General features: G+C 43.7%; 2 protein-coding genes across 9 annotated transcripts in view; one reads left to right on the plus strand and one right to left on the minus strand.

The window, feature by feature from the left end:
• Positions 1–60: 60 nt before the first annotated feature.
• On the plus strand, positions 61–17867 carry LOC112297896 (activator of 90 kDa heat shock protein ATPase homolog 2). 4 transcript variants are annotated; one of them, XM_053925780.2, is made up of 10 exons: positions 61–402; positions 1658–1848; positions 11728–11813; positions 13672–13786; positions 14091–14174; positions 14859–14947; positions 15656–15754; positions 16103–16204; positions 16786–16837; positions 16961–17867. In XM_053925780.2, exons 1-10 carry the CDS (start codon positions 323–325, stop codon positions 17131–17133), a joined length of 1071 nt encoding a protein of 356 aa, XP_053781755.1. In that variant the 5' UTR covers positions 61–322; the 3' UTR covers positions 17134–17867. The 4 variants fall into 4 exon arrangements, with proteins under 4 accessions (XP_053781755.1, XP_053781754.1, XP_053781757.1 ...); XM_053925779.2 differs by having other exon boundaries at positions 64–402; positions 15650–15754; XM_053925782.2 differs by lacking the exon at positions 14091–14174 and having other exon boundaries at positions 67–402.
• USP34 (ubiquitin specific peptidase 34) overlaps positions 17862–19101 on the minus strand; it is a 223184-nt gene continuing 221944 nt past the window's right edge. For all 5 annotated transcript variants that reach the window (XM_053925775.1, XM_053925776.2, XM_053925777.2 and 2 more), the window contains one exon: positions 17862–19028. In XM_053925775.1, the coding sequence (XP_053781750.1) occupies positions 18421–19028 (608 nt within the window). In that variant the 3' untranslated portion in view covers positions 17862–18420. The remainder of the gene's footprint in view (positions 19029–19101) is intronic.

Consider the following 19101-nt stretch of genomic DNA (forward strand, 5'->3'; position numbering starts at 1 on the left):
GTCCCTGGACCCCCACTCACGGTCTCCGAGGCCCCCACGCCCCCCCCCCACAGCCCTCCGGGGACCCCCAGCCCCCAGGCACCGCCCCACCGCGTGGCCCGGCGCCCGCACCCGGCCCCTCGGCGCCCTGCGGCCCGCGCGCGGTGCGGGACGGTAGGCGGGGCGGCGCAGGGGCGGGCATTTCTGGCACCGTGGGCGCCGTGGACGCCCGAGTCCGGGGCTGAGAAGCCGGAAACGTCTGCCACTCCGCCGCACCGCAGCCCCGCCGCCGCCGCCGCGGCCCGGCCTTATTCTCTGCTGAGGGCGCGCCGCCAGCGCAGACATGGCCAAGTGGGGCCAGGGTGACCCGCGCTGGATCGTGGAGGAGCGGGAGGATGGGACCAACGTGAACAACTGGCACTGGTGCGGCCGGGCGGGGGTCTGGGCCACGGTTCCGGGCCTCCCCCTGCGGAGCTGTCCCGCGGGCTGGGGTGGGGGTGGGGGGGCTCTGCGAGCACCGAGCGCCCTGGGCACTGGGGCTGCGGGGTGAGGGTGCCCTTGTCCCCGGGCGCCTTGGAGGGGCGGGACCCTGGACAGGTGCACCGGATTCCCTTTCCCTCCCCCATCTGCTTCTAGCGTGGCTCTCCGGTAGCCTCTGGGCTTGGTAAAGCCCTCTGAGGCCCTAGACTTGGAATCTTTCGTGCGCTGCCTCTGGGACTTGTTTCCTCCTTTTGAAAGTTGGGTTGGGCTCAAAGAATGGTTTTTGATTTACCTCTTCAACTTTTGACAGTCTGTACCCTTAATTAAGTGCTTCCCTTCCCTTACCCCCTCCCACATCTAATCTTCTTGATGTTCCTGGAAGTTAAAATGAGGCTAGAGAGTGTGTGTGGGAGCGAGGGTGTGTTTTGGTTTGTGCATAGTGGAAAGAACAGGAATTTGGATCTCAACTCTGCATCTAACTTGATGGGCCCCCGGTGAGCCCTGCCTTGGAAGAATTTGAACCAGTTACCCATCCTTTTTGTACCTCATTTGGAACACTGGCTTATTTCTGCCTCCCTCCCTCCCCCCAGAGCTTCAGGAAGTGATGCTTTCTGCCCTGCTCCTCTGAGGGCTGTGGTACCTCCAGGCCATCAAACTGATGCTGAGGCAGGTCCAGGCAGAGCAAAGCCCTGGGTCTATGAAGGGATCATTTTCTGGCCCCGACTCAGAGGAGCTGACCTCTCCTTTCTCCGCCCTGTTACCACAGACACATAATGGACTTACCTCAGTTCATTTTTGCTTCCCAAAGTGGGAACATTATTTGGGGAGGTTGCATGAAATAATAATATGTGTGAACACACTTGATAATTTGTCTTGTTAGAATTATTTCAGTTATTACTATCTTCTCATATAGTGTATACATTTCCAACTAGTCAGATTGCTAGACTGCCTTTTCCCCAAATAAGCTGGTCTTTTTAAGACAAAAATACTACCTTATAGAGTGGTTAATAATATCTTAAGGAATCGAGCAGGAGGTTTAAGAAATATTTGGGGTGAAGTTGGTTTGAGAAGCATGTTTGTAAGTTTGAGGGTGGCATTTCTTCTAAGGCCCTGTGAGGGGAATCAGGCTTATCTGGGCTGGGCAGGTGATACCACCTGGGCCTTCCATTCATGGCTCTGCCCTTCTGGCTCCTGGCAGGACAGAGCGAGATGCCACCAGCTGGTCCAAGGGGAAGCTCCGCGAGTTCCTGGTGGGCATCGTTGTGGAGAATGAGGCTGGTCGCTGCCAGATCAGTGAGCTGAAGCAGGTGGAAGGCGAGGCTTCCTGCAGCAGCCGCAAAGGGAAGCTGATCTTCTTCTATGAATGGAACATCAAACTGGGCTGGAAAGGTAACAACAGGGGCCTCAGGGTTCAGGGAGGGCTGGAGGCAGCCGCAGGGTAGACTCCGTTGACTCATTATTCATTCACTCAGCAGACATTTTTAGAACTTCTGTGGACCCTACACTGACGGGCTCCTGAACTGGTGCTCATAGTTCGGGACACAGCCTTACCACACGTGGGTTCCTTGTCTGACAAGCTTGGGGCTGCCCTTTTTCCCGGCACTCAGAGCTGCTTCAAGCTCCTTGCTTTTAGCTGGACTCTGGTCGGCCAGGCACTTGTGAGCACTAGATTTTCCCAGAGCTGCTGCCTGGAACACTGTTCCCCCAGACAGCTGCCTGCTGGCTCCTTTGGGCCCTTCAGGTCTTCATCCTCAGTGACGCCGTGTGTCTCCATCCTGTAAAACTTGCAATGCCATCCTTGCACTGTCTCCCTTCCCTACTTCATTTTTCCCCAAAGTGCTGATATTTGGTATACAATATATGGTTACTTAAATGTTTTGTTTATTTTTCTGGTTTCCCTCTTCTTCCACTTCACCAGGGCAGGGATTTAAAGAAATGTTAGCTTTCTTGAGCTATAATTCATGTACTATGTAATTCCCCCTCTCGTGTACAATTCAGTGGTTTTCAGTACATTCAGAGATGTATAGCCATCACTACAATAGATTTTAGAACGTTTCCATTACTCCTCCCAAACCTGGGACCTCTTAGCAGTCACTCCCCCTGTCCTATGCAACCACTAATCTGTTTTCTCTGTCTGTGCATTTGCCTATTCTGGACATTTCATATGAATGGAATCATGCAGTGTGTGGTTTTTTTATGATTGTTTTTCACTTAACATGACTTTTTCAAGGTTCATTCATGTTGTGTGTGGCATGTTTCATTCTTTTTTATAGTCGAGTGATACCCTTTTGTGCAAATATAGCACATTTTGTTTACCTGCTCATCAGTTAGTGGACATTTGGGTTGGTTTCACTCTTTGGGTCTTTTGGTCAGGAATTAATTGGTTTTGTGGCAGGCCCAGATCACTCTCTGGAATGTTACGTGTTTGTTGAATGAATAAACTTCTCCTGTGGTGCCTAACTCCTGGCTAGATAGGCAGTCTTTGCCCAATAAATCCTTGTTAAAATAACCACAAGTGTGAAGACAAAGAGAAAAAGGAAGACAAAGAGAGAGGAAGAGATCTGGTTCTCCAAGATTATACTGTGTTAAAGTTGGGCCTCAGCCCAGAAGTCAGCTCCTTTCTGGAGAGTTTGGGTTAGAGAGCCACCCGGTAAGCTGGCCTTGGGCCTCTGCCCTAGCGGCCACCTCGTCAGCTCAAGCCAGGCCAGAGCCCGGAGAGATGGTCAGCCAGTATTTAAAGTATTCCCACTCCTGCCTTGGAACCTTCTGGTTGGGGTTTGCTGCCGGTTACTCCTTCAGTAGCTGCAGCTGGATGGTCCCTTACACTCGCCTGGTTCCCCCACCCCTCTCCTTGCCAGGATAGCGCTCTGAGGGCCCAGAGGAAGCTCTAAGGGCCCTGTGTCCCTTCCCTCTGCCTAAGCTCAGCGCTCTGAGGGCCCAGAGGAAGCTCTCAGGGCCCTGTGTCCCTTCTCTCTGCCTAAGCTCAAGGCAACAACTAGCTCCTTTGCAATTAAAGACCCAGCCACACCCAGGTAGCAGCCAGAAGGCAGGCTGAACAGGACTTGCCCCGACCCCCTGTGCTTTCGCCTCTAGCAGTGAGTCCCAGAGGTGGCAAGTGGGACCCGCTGGAGAAGAGGCAATACTCAGGTCTTCTGTTTTGTTTCTTAACTGAGTTTTAATTTCATCCCCCTCCCAGGTTTATTGAGATGTAATTGACTTCCAACATCGTAGGAGTTTAAGGTGTGTGATGTGATGATTTGACTTGTGTACACACTGTGAAATGATTACCGCGACAGGGTTAGGTAACACGTCCTCACTTCACATAGGTACAGGTCTTTTATATGTGTATTGAGAACTTTTAAGATTTACTGTCTCAGCAACTTTCAGATATGCAGTGCTTCATTGTTAGCTGTGGTCACCATGCTGTAATTATGTTCCCAGAACTTCTTCTGGGAGTTTGTAACCTTTGACACCTCCATCGCCCACGCCCTGGCAACCACCACTCTACTCCCTGTCTGTTTTATGAGTTTGGTTTTTCTAAAGTACACGTGTAAATAAGATCATGCAGTATTTGTCCTTCTCTGATTTATTTTACTTAGCATAATGCCGTCAAGGACCATCTCTGTTGATACAAATAGCAGGATTTCCCTTTTTATGGCTAAATAACATTCCTGTGTGTGTGTGTGTGTGTATGTGTGTCTCACTTTCTTTTACCCATTCATCCATTGATGGATACTTATGTTGTTTCCATGTCTTGGCTATTATAAATAGTGCTGAAATCAACAGAGGGGTGCTATCTCTTTGAGATAGTGGTATCATTTCCTTTGAATATAAACCCAGATGTGGAATTGCTGGATCATATGGTAACTCTTATTTTTAATTTATTTGAGGAACCTCCATATTGTTTTCCACAGTGGCTGCACCCATCTGCATTCCTGCCAGCAGTGCACAAGGGCTCCCTTTTGTCTACATCCTCGCCAACACTTGTTCTCGTTTTGATAGTAACCATTCTAACAGGTGTGAGGTAATGTCTCATTGTGGTTTTGATTTGCTTTCCCTGAGGATGAGTGATGTTAAGCACTTTTTCATGTACCTGTCGACCGTCATTTGAATATCTTCTTTGCATAAATATCCATTTAGGTCATTTGTCCATTTTTAAATGGGATTTTTTATTTTTTTGCTATTAAGTTGTATGAGTTCCTTACATATTTTGGACACTAACCCTTTATCAGATAATGCTTGAAAATATTTTCTCTCATTCTGTAGGCTGTTTTTTCATTTTGATGATTGTTTCTTTTGCTCTGCAGAAGCTTTTTAGTTTGATGGAGTCCTACTGGTTTAGTTTTGCTCTTGTTGCCTTTCCTTTTGGTGTCAAATCACAAAATAATTACCAAGACCCATGCTTGTATTTTCTTCTAGGGGTTTTATGGTTTCAGGTCTTACGTTCAAGTCTTTAATCCTTTATTTTGAGTTAATTTTTGTGTGTGGTGGAAGATCGTGATCCAGTTACATTTTTTGTTTGTGCTGCACAGTTTTTCCAATAGCATTTATTAAAGAGGCTCTCCTTTCCCCACTGTATTGTTGGCTCCTTTGTAATAGAATAATTGACCACACGTGTATGGTTTTATTTTGGGGCTCTCTATTGTATTCTGTTGATTTGTCTCTGTTTTATGCCAATACCATACTGTTTTGTTTACTATAGCTTTGTAATATAGTTTGACATCAGGAAATGTGATGTCTCCACCTTTGTTCTTTCTCAAGATTGCTTTGGCTATTTGGGAACTTTTGTGGTTCCCTATACATTTTAGATTGTTTACTCTATTTCTGTGAAAAATGCCATTGGAATTTTTATTGGGATTGCATTGAATCTGTGTAGGTTGCTTCCCCCCATTTTTTTTCCTGCTGTGGCTAAGTTTGTTTTTTTTCTAGTTCCTTGAGGTATAAAGTTAGGTTCTTTATTTGAGACTTTTTTCCTCTTGATTTATAAATTCATTGCTACAAACCTCCCTCTTTAGAACTGCGGTTGTTGCATTCCTTAAGTTTTGGTGCGTTGTGTTTCCATTTTCATTTGTCTTGAGATATTTTTTAAAATTTCCTTTTGATTTCTTTGAGCCATTAGTTGTTCAGGAGTATATTTTTATTTAATTTCTATGTATTTGTGAATTTTACAGCTTTCTTCCTGTTGTTGATTTCTAGTTTTATACCTTGTCGTTGGAGAAGATACTCATTATATTCTCTATCTTTTTTGAATTTGTTGAGACTTGTTTTGTGGCCTAACATATGATTTATCCCAGCAAATGTTCCATGGGTGCTTGATAAGAGTGTGTATTCTTTTGCTGTCTGATGGGATATACTTACATGTCTGTTGGATCCATATAGTCTACACACAGTGTTGTTCAAATCTGCTATTTCCTTACTGGTTTTCTGTCTGGATGATCCATTCTTTGTTGAGAGGTGGGTACTAAAGTCCCCAACTATTATTGTATTGCTATTTATTTCTCCTTTTAGTTCTGTTAGTATTTGCTTTATATATTTAGGTGCTTCAATATTGGGGGCATAAATATTTACAATCATTACATGTTCTTCACCCCCTTATCATTATACACCGATCTTCTTTATTTCTTTTGAGTATTTTTAAAGTCTATTTTATCTAATATAATTATAGCTACCCCTGCTTTCTCTGGGTGACCGTTTGCTTGCAATGTCTTTTATCCTCCCTTCACTCTTAGTGCATGTGTGTCCTTAAAGCTGAAGTGAGCCTCTTACAGGCAGCATGTTGTCAGATCTTGGTATTTTTTAATCGAGTTGCCATTGTGTGTGTTTTGCTTGGAGAATTTAATCCATTTATGTTTAAATAATTATTGATAGGTAAGGACTTACTGTTGTCACTATGTTAATTGTTTCCTGAGTGTTTCGTAGCTCCTGTGTTGCTTGCTTCCTCTCCTGACATCTTCCTTGAGGGTGTGATGCCCACCCATTTGAGGTGGTACGCTGTGACTCCTTTTCATACTCTCTTACGTCTCTACTACAGGGGTTTCTCTGGGATTACTTTGAGGCTTACATAAAATACCTTAGATTTGTAACATCCTGTTTATACTGGTAACAACTTCAATAGCATACAGAAATTTATATTTTTTTCTCCCCAACATTGTTGGTTATTGATGTTACAATTTAGTTTAAATGTTATAATTTACTGTAATGGATTTTTGCTGATATAATGGATGTTACAAATTTACTTAAAGTTTTTTTAAGTAATAAAAAAAAAACCATAGGCTACTGTGTTTATAAGTTATAGTTATTTTTAATGTTTCTTTTTTAACTTTTGAAGTAGAGTTTTAAGTGCATTATACACTACCATTGCAATATTAGATAATCTGATTTTGACTATATATTTATCCTTAGTAGTGAATATTATTCATTTGTATGTTTTTATGATGCTAATTAGCATCTTTTTATTTTAGTTTGAACAGTGCTCCTTAGCAGTTCTTATAGGCAGGTTCAGTGATGGTGAATACCCTGAGCTTCTGTTTGTTTAAGAAAGTCTTTGTCACTCCTTAATTTCTGAAGGACAACTTTGCTGGGTATAGTGTTCTTGCTTAATAGTCTTTCCTTTTCTTTTTTTTCTTTTCTTTCTTTCTCCCTTGCTTCCTCCCTCCCTCCCTCCTTTCTTCCCTCCCTTCATTCTTTCCTTCCCTTTCTTTCCTCTCCCTCTCTCTTTTTAAATTACATTTTATTGATTATGCTATTACAGTTGTCCTGATTTCTCCCCTTTTGCCCCCTACACCTAGCACCCCCATTCCCTCAGGCAATCCCTCCCCCGTTGTTCATGCCCATGGGTCATGCATATAAGATCTTTGTCTACTCCATTTCCTGTACTGTACATTACACCCCCATGGCTATTCTGTAACTACCTATTTGTACTTCTGTATCCCCTCACCTCTTCACCCATTCCCCTACACACCCCTCCCATCTGGCAACCATCAAAACACTCTCTGTATCCATGATTCTATCTCTGTTCTTCTTTGCTTAGTTTGTGTTTTAGATTCAATTGTTGATAGATATGTATTGCCATTTTCTTGTTCATAGTTGTGATGTTCTTCTATTTCTTAAATAAGTTCCTTTAACATTTCATATAATAATGGAGTGCAGATGATGAACTTCTTTAGATTTTTCTTGTCTGGGAAGCTCTTTATCTGCCCTTCAATTCTAAATGATAGCTTTGCTGGGTACAGCAATCTTGTTTGTAGGTCCCTGCTTTTCATGACATTGAATATTTCTGGCTAGTTCCTTCTAGTCTGACAAGTTTCTTTTGAGAAGTCAGCTGACAGTCTTATGGGAACTCCCCTGTAGGTAATTAACTTTTTTCTCTTGCTGCTTTTAAGATTCTCTCTTTGTCTTTAACCTTTGGCATTTTAATGATGATATGTCTTATTTGGGACTCTCTGTGCTTCCTAGGTGTATAGGTCTGTTTCTTCACCAGGTAATGGAAGTTCTCCGTCGTCATTTTTTCACGTGAGTTTTTAATGCCTTGCTTTTGCTCTTCTCCTTTGGGCACTCCCATGATGCAAGTGTTGGTGTCCCTGAAGTTGACACAGATGCTCCTTACACTGTCCTCATTTTGTTGGATTCTGTTTTCTTCTTGCTGTTCTGATTGGGTGTTTTTTGCTTCCTTATCCACCAAGTCTCTGATTTGATCTTCTGCCTCATGCATTCCACTGTTGATTCCTAGTAAGGTATTCTTTTTAAAATTTTTTTTACTTATTGATTTTAGACAGAGAGAGATGAAGGGAGAGAAAGAGAAACATCGATTTGTTGCTCTATTTATTTATGCATTTGTTGGTTGATTCTTGTATGTGCCCTGACTAGGGATTGAACCAGCAACCTTGGCATATCTGGGCAACACTCTAGCCAACTGAGCTACCTGGCCAGGGCCTATATCCTTCATTTCACTTCATTTATTCTTCTTTTCTGACTGGTTCTTTTTATGTTTTCTAGTTTCATTTTTATGTTTTTAATCTCTTACTAAGTTTATCCTTTCTCTATGTTCATTGAGCATCCTATAACCAGTGTTTTGAACACTACATCTAAGATTACTTGTCTCCATTTTGATTGGGTTTCTTTTTGGAGTTTTGTTCTGTTTGTTCATTTGGGCCCCGTTTCTTTGTTTCCTCATTTTGGCATCCTCCCTGTGTTTGTTTCTGTGTATTAGGTAGAGCTCCCAGGCTTGGTAATGTGGCCTAATGTAGTAGGTGTCCTGTAGGGTCCAGTGGCATAGCCTCCCCATTTACCTGAGCTAAGCACTGCAGGTACGCCCTACCCCATGTGGGCTGTGTACACCCTCCTATTGTAATTGAGCCTTGATTGCTGTTGGAATGTCAATGGGAGAGATTTACCCCCAGGTCAATTGGCTGCAAGGAGTGGCTACAACCACTGTATGGGATCAGCTGTGAAGCGAGAGCCAAGACCGGCTGTTCATATAGAAAAGCCACTGGAAACAGCTTGGGTGGGTGCACAAGTTAGGTGGAGCAGGGTCTCAGAGAATCACCAGGGTGGGCAAACAGGGTTAGCCACAGTGATGGAGACTCATATATGGCACCTGCCTGCTGGCTCTGTTGGGGGAGGGCTCAGAAAAGGAACAATGGCTTCTGCCAGAGAAAGCTGCCCCTCCTGTTCTCTCTGATGCCAGAAAATTCAGTTCTTCTCCATAGGTCTCTGGTGCTTTTTGAGATGCTGCCTAGGGCTGGAGCTCAGAGCAGGTGAGTCTTGAATAATTCTGAGCGTGGGCCCTGTAAGAGGACCGCCTGGGACTCTAGAGGGGATAGAACCCCTCTATCTTACTCAGCTACAATCCTGCTGGTATATACAGCCAGAAGTTGTGGGGATTTCTTTTCCTGACACTGAAACCCTGGGTTGGGGGGCCTGTTGTGGGGCTGGGCCACTCTCTTCTCAGGGGGGACCACGACAGCTGAGGTGTGCCACGTGATTTTTATCTGCCTCACGTGGGTGTAGGATGAGCCTGTTTTGAGTCTCTGTCCCTACTACCAGTCTCAGTGTGGCTTCTTTATACCCTTAGTGCACAGGTGGCAAACACAAGGCCCGCGGGCTGAATCCGGCCCTCCACCTTGTTTTATCCCGCCCAGCACCTTCTACCCGGCGGCAGCACCGAGCTCCTTGCCCCTAGTTAAGGAGTAGTTACATTTACACAGTCCTAAATTACATTCAGCCCTTTGAAGGCAACTGTGAAGGAGGCTGATGTGGCCCCCGGTGAAAATGAGTTTGACACCCTGCCTTAGATGTAAGACTTCCATTCAGCTCGATTTCAGGCAGTTCTGAATGATGGTGGTTTTGTACTTTAATTTTAATTTTGATGTGGTTGTGGGAGGATGCGAGTAACCACATTTACCTATGTTGCCGTCGTGACCAGAAGCCCCGACAGTCTTCTCTCTCCGTATGTTGAGTATATAGTCTGACAATTGGCTAGGTGTGCCCTGTGTTCACACTGGCCACTAGCTGGGCTCTGCAGTTACCTCTAGTCAGGTGGGGCCACTGGCTGTGTTCCCCGGCAGGGCACTGCCACTGTTTGGACTCTGTGATTGGGCAGTCCGTAGGCCGGTCTCCGCATTTGCTCCCGGGCGGGTGGGGTTTCAGGCCACAGTCCCTGACCAGATGGTACCATGGGCTGGATTCTGTTAGGTGGGGTCTCAGGTGGGCTGTGCAGTTGGACCTGGCCTCAGGTTGTGCTCTGTGATCAGGTGGGCATACAGATTGCATTCGGGTTCGGCAGGTCTGCAGGTTGCCTTTGCGATCAGGTGGGCTGGTAGGCTACTGGCTGTGCTGCACCGTTGAGCAAGGTTGCTGTCTGGGCTCTCAGTCAGGAGGTGTCTCCAGCACTTGGGTGGGGTCACTGACTGGGCTCCCTCTCTGGCTAAGGGAGGCCTCAAGTTGTGTTTTACATTTGCGCTGGGCTCAGAGGCGGCTTAGGGTCACTGTTCAGGCTCCCTAGTTATGCGGGGCCAGAGGCCACGCTCAACAGTTGGAGAGGACTGCTGGTCAGGCTTCCAGAACTGTGGGAGCTGCAGGCTGTGCTCAGCAGTTGAGCCGCCCTGCCTGTGTGGGGCAATAGAATGAGCTCTACAGCTAGCTCCAGCCCTTTGACTGGGGATGCCGAGCAGGCAAAACTGCCGAGGGAGGTCCCTTGCCAGACAGGGCTACCCACTGGGATCTGCAGATGAGTTGTCACCGGCCGGGTGCTCTGCTCATGTACTGCTGCGAGCAGGAGTGCCCGCACTGACACCTGAGTGAGTGCTGTAATATACGTGACTGTCTAACCGCTCTGCTGTACACCTGCAGCTGATACTAAGTGATATTGAATGCAAACTGGAGAAATAAAATTAAGAAAAAAGGTTTGAGTGCTGGTTGCTGAAAGCTCTTGCCCCCACTCCTCTGATTCCCAGTGGTCCCTGTGAGGCAAGTCCCAAGCAGCCTCCCAGGCAGCACCCCCCAATTCTGGGGAGCTGGATGTCCAGGTTGTGCTTTTCCCCCCGCTGGAGACACTGCTGTAGGGCCCTCCCAGTGCGGCTCTGTGCAGCCTGGGGCAGGGGTGACTTGGTCAGAGTGTTACTCCTCCTCTTAGCCTTCACACGCAGTCCTTCTCTGCCTCTGGTCCGGGAGGATGTTGCAGTCTCACCTCTGGTTCTGGGATTTTGACAGAGGCAACTTGTCTACAGAGAGCTGCCAGTTGGTCACTTTGTAAGGGGACCAAACTCCGGACTAACCTGTGTTGCCATCTTCATGTTGTCACTGCAGTCAACACTCCAGTGTTGGGAAAAAAATCACTGCATGGAGTCCACATAGAGCTTTCTCATGATCAGAACTCATCATTGTCCCTTTCTGTCCTTCCGTCCCTTTTGTGACTCATCAGGATGGCCCTTTACCCTGCTTTAATGTGGTAAAGACTTTTGGGAGTTGAAAAAAGCAGCACTGGTTGCAGAACCACTTATTCCGATCCTGTGCTTCCACCGGCCCCTGGTTTCGTGTGCCCATTCCCAGGCCAGGTTCAGCCCCCACCTTTCCTGGTGGCTTACCTGTAATTTGGGCCAGGAGAACAGGGTCAGTTTTGGTGCCTGTGTGCTGGTAAAGCCTTCTGCCTGCATTGTCACCAGCTGTGGTAGCACCCTGTGAGGAGGGTGGGCTATTCAATTATGCAGGGAAGTTCTGCATAAACCAGTTGTTACTTTGTAAATGAAGAACACATTTTGCTCATTTTAGGTATAATTAAAGAATCTGGTGTGAAGCACAAGGGATTGATTGAAATACCCAACCTTTCTGAAGAAAATGAAGTAGATGACACTGAGGTGAGGTATCTGATGACGTTTGATCCCCCCCCTTTTTTTTAAATCAAGCTTCTGCTATAGGTGTTGAAGATTTGAAAAACTGTTCATCAGACTGTGTGATTCCTGTGCTGTAGTTTTGGTGAATTGTGGTGGGCTCGTTTGCTGAGGATTGCTCACTGTGGGGGGCCACACAGTGGTGTAGGAAAGAGTAAGCTGAGGGAGCCCTACACAGCCCCATGGACCAGGTGTGGGGCCTGGGCAGGTGACTGCAGCCTTCATGGTCTCCTCATCTGTGGGACGGGGTTCATTAACCTTTCAGGGATAGCACCAGATACACGTGACAGTGTACATACTGTAAAGGGCTTGGGGTCAGGCGCCCTGGCTAGCTCAGTCGGTAGAGCAAGGCACCCTTAATCCTGTAAAGGGATTGGGCAGCACGCAGTTTGCTGATGGTTCTCCCTGCATCTTTGCTGTTTCCCTTTAATAGTGAAAATTCTCAGCTTTTAGCTATGATCTCCTTTGGTTAATATATATAATTTGTGCACTAGTTAGTACCTATCGCTTTTGACTGGCTAGGTCTCCTAGTTCTTGGGAGATACAGCATGTGTAACTCCTAACTGGTTTTCAGTTAGTGCCTTCTGGAAGCTGAGTTTGGTTCTGGGGAGAGAGAGTTTGTACAGTAGCTATATTTTCCAAACCAAATGGTTTTTGACAAAAGATCTTTTTTGATTAGTGAAATTGTTCAATGTGAAGGCTTTCAGAGATATAAAAACTAAATCACACTGAGCAACATGTCTACATGAACGTTATAAAATGTGAAAAGCAGGGCCGTCTCAGACGCGTCTTCAGCCATGCGGTTGCTACACTCAGGGGCTGTGATTTCACTTTGCGATATTCCAGTCCGTCAGCTGAGAAGTTTTCATCATCATGTGTAACTGGTCTCTCAGTTTCAGTCCTTGGTGGTGTCACAGAACAGACTCTTTAGATGGTACCTGGAACAAGCTGAATCACAGGACACTAAATGATTTCTAACCAACTCCACTTTTCATTCTGAGAATAAGTACCACCGAGGCATCCCCAGAGCATTTTGATGTTTCCCTCTCCGTCTCCCCCCATTTCCCTCTCCTCTCTTCCTTTCCTCTCTTTTCTTACCTCCTCTTCTGCTCCTTTTCCTCTCCCTTTCCCAACTCCCCTTCTTCCCTGCCAAAAATGTGTAGCTCAAGGCCATGTTATGTAGGAACTTGTTTTTCCTAATTACACTGGCTATGGGGTTCTAGACCAGCGCTGTTCAATAGAAATGTATGCAAGCCAAATATAGAATTTAGGATTTTCTAGCAGCCATATTTTTTTAAAAGTTAAAAGAAACAGGTGAAATTAATTTTAATGTTTTTATTTAACCCAATATATAAAAATACCATTTTAACATGTAATTAATATCAAAATTATTACTTTACTTTTTTTTGTTTGGTACTAAGTCTTTCAAGTTTGGTGTGTATTTCTTTACACTTCTAGCACATCTCAAATCAGACCAGCCACATTTTGAGTGCTCAGTAGCCACATGGCGCTAGTGGCTACCATACAGACAGCGCATTTCTAGACCCTGATAAAAGCCATGGACTGTATCATCAATATAATATACATATAAAATTTTGAATGCAAATTATGGGGCTCACATTCTTAGAAGTCCATTCAGTATTTGGCCAACCCAGTCAATGGAGCCTTGATTGAAAACCCTTTACACCTTCTCAAACTACAGGAAGAATCCTGTCACAGCTGTGGTGGAGCCACTTCTTTCCTTTCCCTCACAGTCACATGTCCCAGTGTTGGAAGAATACATCAAACCAGGTTTTTCTTAGGTTTGTATTTTTCTGATTTGTAGGTGAACGTGAGTAAAAAGAAAGGAGATGGGGATATTCTGAAGGATCTTATGAAAACCGCAGGCACCGCCAAGGTCAGGGAGGCCCTTGGAGATTACCTGAAGGCACTAAAGACGGGTAAAGAAGGCATCCCTTGTGACCCCAGGGGTCCCTTTTCTATTTACCCAAGTTATGCTCTGCACTGTGGTCTGGGTTGCAGGGTAGGCTGATATCTCAGGCTCCAGAAACTAACTCTTCATGCTGCAGGATAAACTATAGTGTGGATGTTGAGAACTAGTCATGAGTAAGGCCATAATTAGTGATTATCAGTATTGCAGTGTGAACCATTTTGCCTACAGAATTGTTAATAGTTTTCTGGAATGATAATTATTTAATCAGTCATTTGTATAATTACTTGTTTAATGTCTGTCTTCCCTGCTAGACCCTAAGTTCCCTGAGGGCATGGAAGGTGTCTGTCTTGTTCATTGCTGTTATCTCCAGCATCTAGCACAATGCCTGGCACATAGTAGGTGCTTAATAAACCTTTGTTGAATGAATGAATGAATGAAAGTGATTGTAGGTAATACAGGTGTAGTTGAGGTTTACCTAGATAATCCCTACACTGTGTGGAAGTGAGATTATTTATTGTTTTACCTAAATTAGAGAAGTTACTTGCCAGGCAAAATGGCCAAGAGCCTGTATGTCTGCACATGATCCTTGGATTCTGCTATGTGTCTAGGTGTTGGCATAGACGGATTTGAGGTTGCCACTTTCCCCTGGAGACCACACATGTGGCTGGCCCACAGGTGGGAATACAGTGAGGCTGGTATTCGTGAGGTGGTGGTGACGCAATGAGAAAGTGTCTCTAGAGTACATGAGGTACGCTTTTGACAGTACACGAAGGCCATAAAGCTGTTAGTAGTTAACTGAGCTTTTTGGAAAACAACATTTGAAATTTTTGTTAATTTATCAACAAAAATAGATAAAAGTGAGGCATTTGAAAATGAAATAAAAGGCATTTTTTTTGTTTTATAACTCACTAGTTTTACATATATATAAAAATTAAATGGTCTTGAAATCCTCAAAATGATTTAGGAATTCTCATAAATATCAGTTCTTTTATTTTCCTATATTGTTTTGGGTTTTCTACCTATTTGTGCTGAAAAAGAAAAAGTTCCTTATTAAAACCATCTCCCATTTTTCTCTGTAGAATTTACGATGGGAATGATTTTACCAACAAAAGCCACAGCAACACAGGAACTGACTATTAAAAGGAAACTGAGTGAGAATACCTTGCAGGTATGATCTCTGATGGTATGTAGAGAAGGGGCTTAGTGTGAATTCTTCAAAGCTCTCAACACCCTTTCGATGATGGTTTTACAGAACATCAAGGAGGGCCAGTTAATCCACCCTTACATCCTCTGCCTTTTTGGGGGGGAAGTGGTAAGACTTGCATCTTTGATGGAACGGAATGTATAAACACCTTTTGGGAAGATGAAATACTGAATTTTGTTGAAGACTTTTAAAGGCACAGTTCTTTGGTAGACAGCAGGTTACAAAACCAGGAGATTTTGAAGCTCACACATACCACAGCGGACCAATCTTCTCTCCAAACTTTGGATTGGGAGGTGTTAGATCCTGCTCTTGGAATCTGGTACTGTAAATTGACACTCTTGGTCCTTATGTGCTGTTGTCCTAAATCTGCTTATCTTCATGCCTTCTGGTCCATATTTATATGTCCAAATAGGATTTGGGGTGTTAAGTCATAGCTTGGGAATAGAACAGAGTTTAAGAGCTCATAGGAATAATAAGCACTGTTTCCAAAGTAAAGGCCAGGACTGGTGGTGCCGAGACCTTTTCATCCTATGTCCATGTTTCTGGAACGGGTAGTGTGGAATTTGGGATATATTAGTGTTTTATTAAGCCTGGAAGACTGAATTTTTAAATTTAAGCAGCTTTATCTCTTGGCATGCTAATTATTCTTTGGAACCTCTTCTCGAGACTCAGGTGCCCCTTGGTGTGAGGATTCCCACTGTAGCACTGCACATGACGGAACTGTTCGACACAGCTGTGGAACGGCTGTACAGCATCTTCACTGTGAAAGATGTAAGTAACTTTTCAAGTGAGGACCTTAAACGCTGATACTGGAGGAAATGTGCCACTAAGAACTGGAGCCGGTCTTTTTGTCTTCCTTACTGAAGGGATCTAGAAGTGTGGGGATAAAAGTCTTCAGGGTAGCTTCTGAAATATTTGATGGAGGGGAAGGATGGACATCTTGGGAGGAATATATCAACAATTAGGGGACACATTCATTTACTTCATTTTCTCCCTCTGCAAGAGAGAAAAAGAGAGAAAGCTAAACTAATTACAAGCTGCATATTCAGAACTTAAAAAAAACCCATAGTAATTCTTACATGCTGAAATAATGTGTCTTACTATGTTTTTCTTGGTTAGTTGGTACAAAAATTTTCTAAATCTCCTGCCATATTAGAAGCTGAAAAGGGAGGGAGATTCCAAATGTTTGATGGGAATATCACCGGTGAATATATAGAACTGGTAAGTAATCTTATGGTTAAAGAAAGTAAGCTGGGGACTGATTCCTGTTTCTGTTTATATTGCTTTTTAAATTAATACCATTTTTAACTTGCTTTGGGTTTTTATCTGAGCTCACAGAAACTTGAGAACTTTATATAGTTGGTTATAGAGCAAATAAAAAATATTTCATATAACGAGAAAGTTGAAGCCTTAGTGTCACAGTATTTGAGCAAATGCTTGTGATTTTAGAACAGTAAGATTCTCTCAAATCTTTGTGTACAACGTTCAGCTTTCTGCCACCTAAATCACTGGGGTCTGCATTGCCGGATATCAGTTGACATTGGTTCTGTTTTTGTTACCCATGTTACTACACTTCTGTCCTTGATATTAACTGCTGTTATGGACATTTTGGCACTAGGGACAATGAACTCTACAATGGTGCAGACATACAAACTGGAAGATGGAACTGTATATTCCAATGGAACTGTTCATTGATTACTTTTGGTACATAGGGGTTTTGATGAAAGGCTTGGGTGTTTTTCTGTATAGTACTGTAGGAAATTTTAAGATGTTTTCAATAGAATGTCTTCTTTGGTTTCCAGTTAACAAATGAAAAGATCGTCATGAAATGGAGATGCAGGAACTGGCCAGAAGGTATGTTATCAGTACTGCTTGTTTTAAGAGTCCATACACAAGCCATTTCCCCCCTCACTGTGAAAAGCAGGTAGTAGTACTTAAAAGTGTTCCTCTTCTTAATATTTCCTATTTTTCTTCCAGAACACTATGCAACAGTTGTACTGAATTTTGTGCCTGCTGTAGGGCAGACGGAATTACAGTTGGACTGTAAAGGAGTTCCTGTCTGTAAAGAAGAGAACATGAAATTCTGTTGGCAGAAACAGCATTTTGAAGAAATAAAAGGTTTACTGCGGCTGACCACTCCAAATGGTTGAATTACAAGATTTTATAAGGGCATTACTTTTTATAAGCAGAAAAAGTGTCATTACTTCTTCCCTATTATTTCTTTTAAAAAAGAACTCCTTAATTTATAGTGGGTAAAATCCATGAACTTTTACAGAATTTAAAGCATTGTTTGAATCTTTCCTATGATTAGACCCTGCATTGAATTAGCAGCAGCAAGCAACCTGAAATTAAGTATTTAACCTTACCTCCGATAGATGCTCCTCTGAGACAAGACTGAATCCCTGAGTACGGATAGTTGCAGTTTCCTAACCTAAAGCTTGTCCTTGTAGCAAGCTTACTTTCAGCTGTAGTTTTAGTTCAGGAAGACAAAAATAAGTGGCATGTTGATATCATTCCTTTATTCACTTTAGGGTTTGTAAGGTGGGTAGTTTTTAGGTAGTGAAACAGTGGCATGTTGCACGTGGAAGCATGTTGAAGTGAGGACGGGCTGGTTGTATTGTTCTCCCTGTAGCAGTTAAGCATTTCATGGTGGACAGGATTGAAAAGTCTATGGGAATAAGTTACGTTTTGGACTGCTACTAACACTTCTAATGAAATAGAATATAATAGTTAAGTGCTTCCCCAATTCACAGTTTTCTGATTACTTTCATCTGTGAAGACTGAAGCAACGTATGTAAACAAATGAAAAGTCATCACAATCAGTTTAATTAAGTGCACAGAATAGCAATCAGTCATGTCAATAAAAATAAAACAATTATTTTTACATCAAGTGTGCTTTATTTCCTCCACAGGTATTCTGTTAAATAAAGCACCATTTATATACTGCCAGGCCACAGCTAAAGAGGATTCTTTACAGAATCAAATTTCTTGTGGTTGTTCCGTATACAAGTAAACTTAATTTTGATAATAAGAACCACAGCGATCGGAGGCAATCTGCCTCTATTATAAGGTACAAAACTGGCACAGAGGACACCATATTATACACAGTAAAAATGCTGTAAGTTTAAATTACATTGTACAGGGCCAGGGAACCCTGTTCCTCCCAGACAGCCATATTAAATGAAAGCCACTACAGTGAACTCTTAATTACATAAAACATATCCATTATCTGATTGCCCTTTAGAAAGTATACTGAAGATGCAAGTTTTTTTCATCTGGAGTTCTGCCTGACCAAGAATTAAGCCTATAAATCTATCTTGCCATTCAAGCAGAGAGCACTGGACAAACTGAAGCACAAAAACCGAAATAAGCAAAACTTATACAAACAGCATTGGGGGGCGGGGGCAGCCTTAAAAGTAGACATGCGACACCTCATGTCAAGAAGCAGCCTGGTTTCCTTTGCCAGATATCCTTGTGACCACGTGGATCGTGGACTCGATGGTTCTACACAGCGTATCTAAAATGTCATGCTGCTGCATGTGACTGAAGAGTCCTCTGGAATGGCCACAACTGAGTGATACAGCAGCCTCAGGGTCCTGGGAGGGCAAAGCTTGACCATCACAGCTTCTCAAGTCAGCTAAGTCAGATAGAACGGCAGAGATAGAAGTAGAAGGGAACTCGGATTCTTCCTCAGCTAGGTTAGAATCCTTGGAACAGTGGAGGTCTTTAAATTCTTTACAATCTTCAAATCTATTACTGTTGGACTGTTCTTCTGCATGCTGTGACCTGATATTTGACATGTCTTCTGAAAACGAAGATGGAACTTCCATTCGGTATTCTTTAACAGAACTATTTTCAGGGGAAGGAAGATCTTGCTCAGTTCCTGGATCAATAATTGAGGAGTCTCTCGTCTCATTGTCTGAAGTGCTAGTTGGGGTCAGGACCTCCCTGGTTTCTGTTTTCATGTCGCTGATGCAGCTGTCTACAGTGTGCTCCTCATCACTGCTAACACGCCTTCTTTTAACAGGAGTCGCCCCTTCATCATCTGTGAAGACATCAAACACTTCTGTGAAAGGAGTCAGTAAGCTCACACTGAGGGGGGCAGTGTGTATGGAAAA

This window comes from Desmodus rotundus, chromosome 5 (assembly GCF_022682495.2).
Source record: "Desmodus rotundus isolate HL8 chromosome 5, HLdesRot8A.1, whole genome shotgun sequence".
Lineage (NCBI taxonomy): Eukaryota > Metazoa > Chordata > Mammalia > Chiroptera > Phyllostomidae > Desmodus > Desmodus rotundus.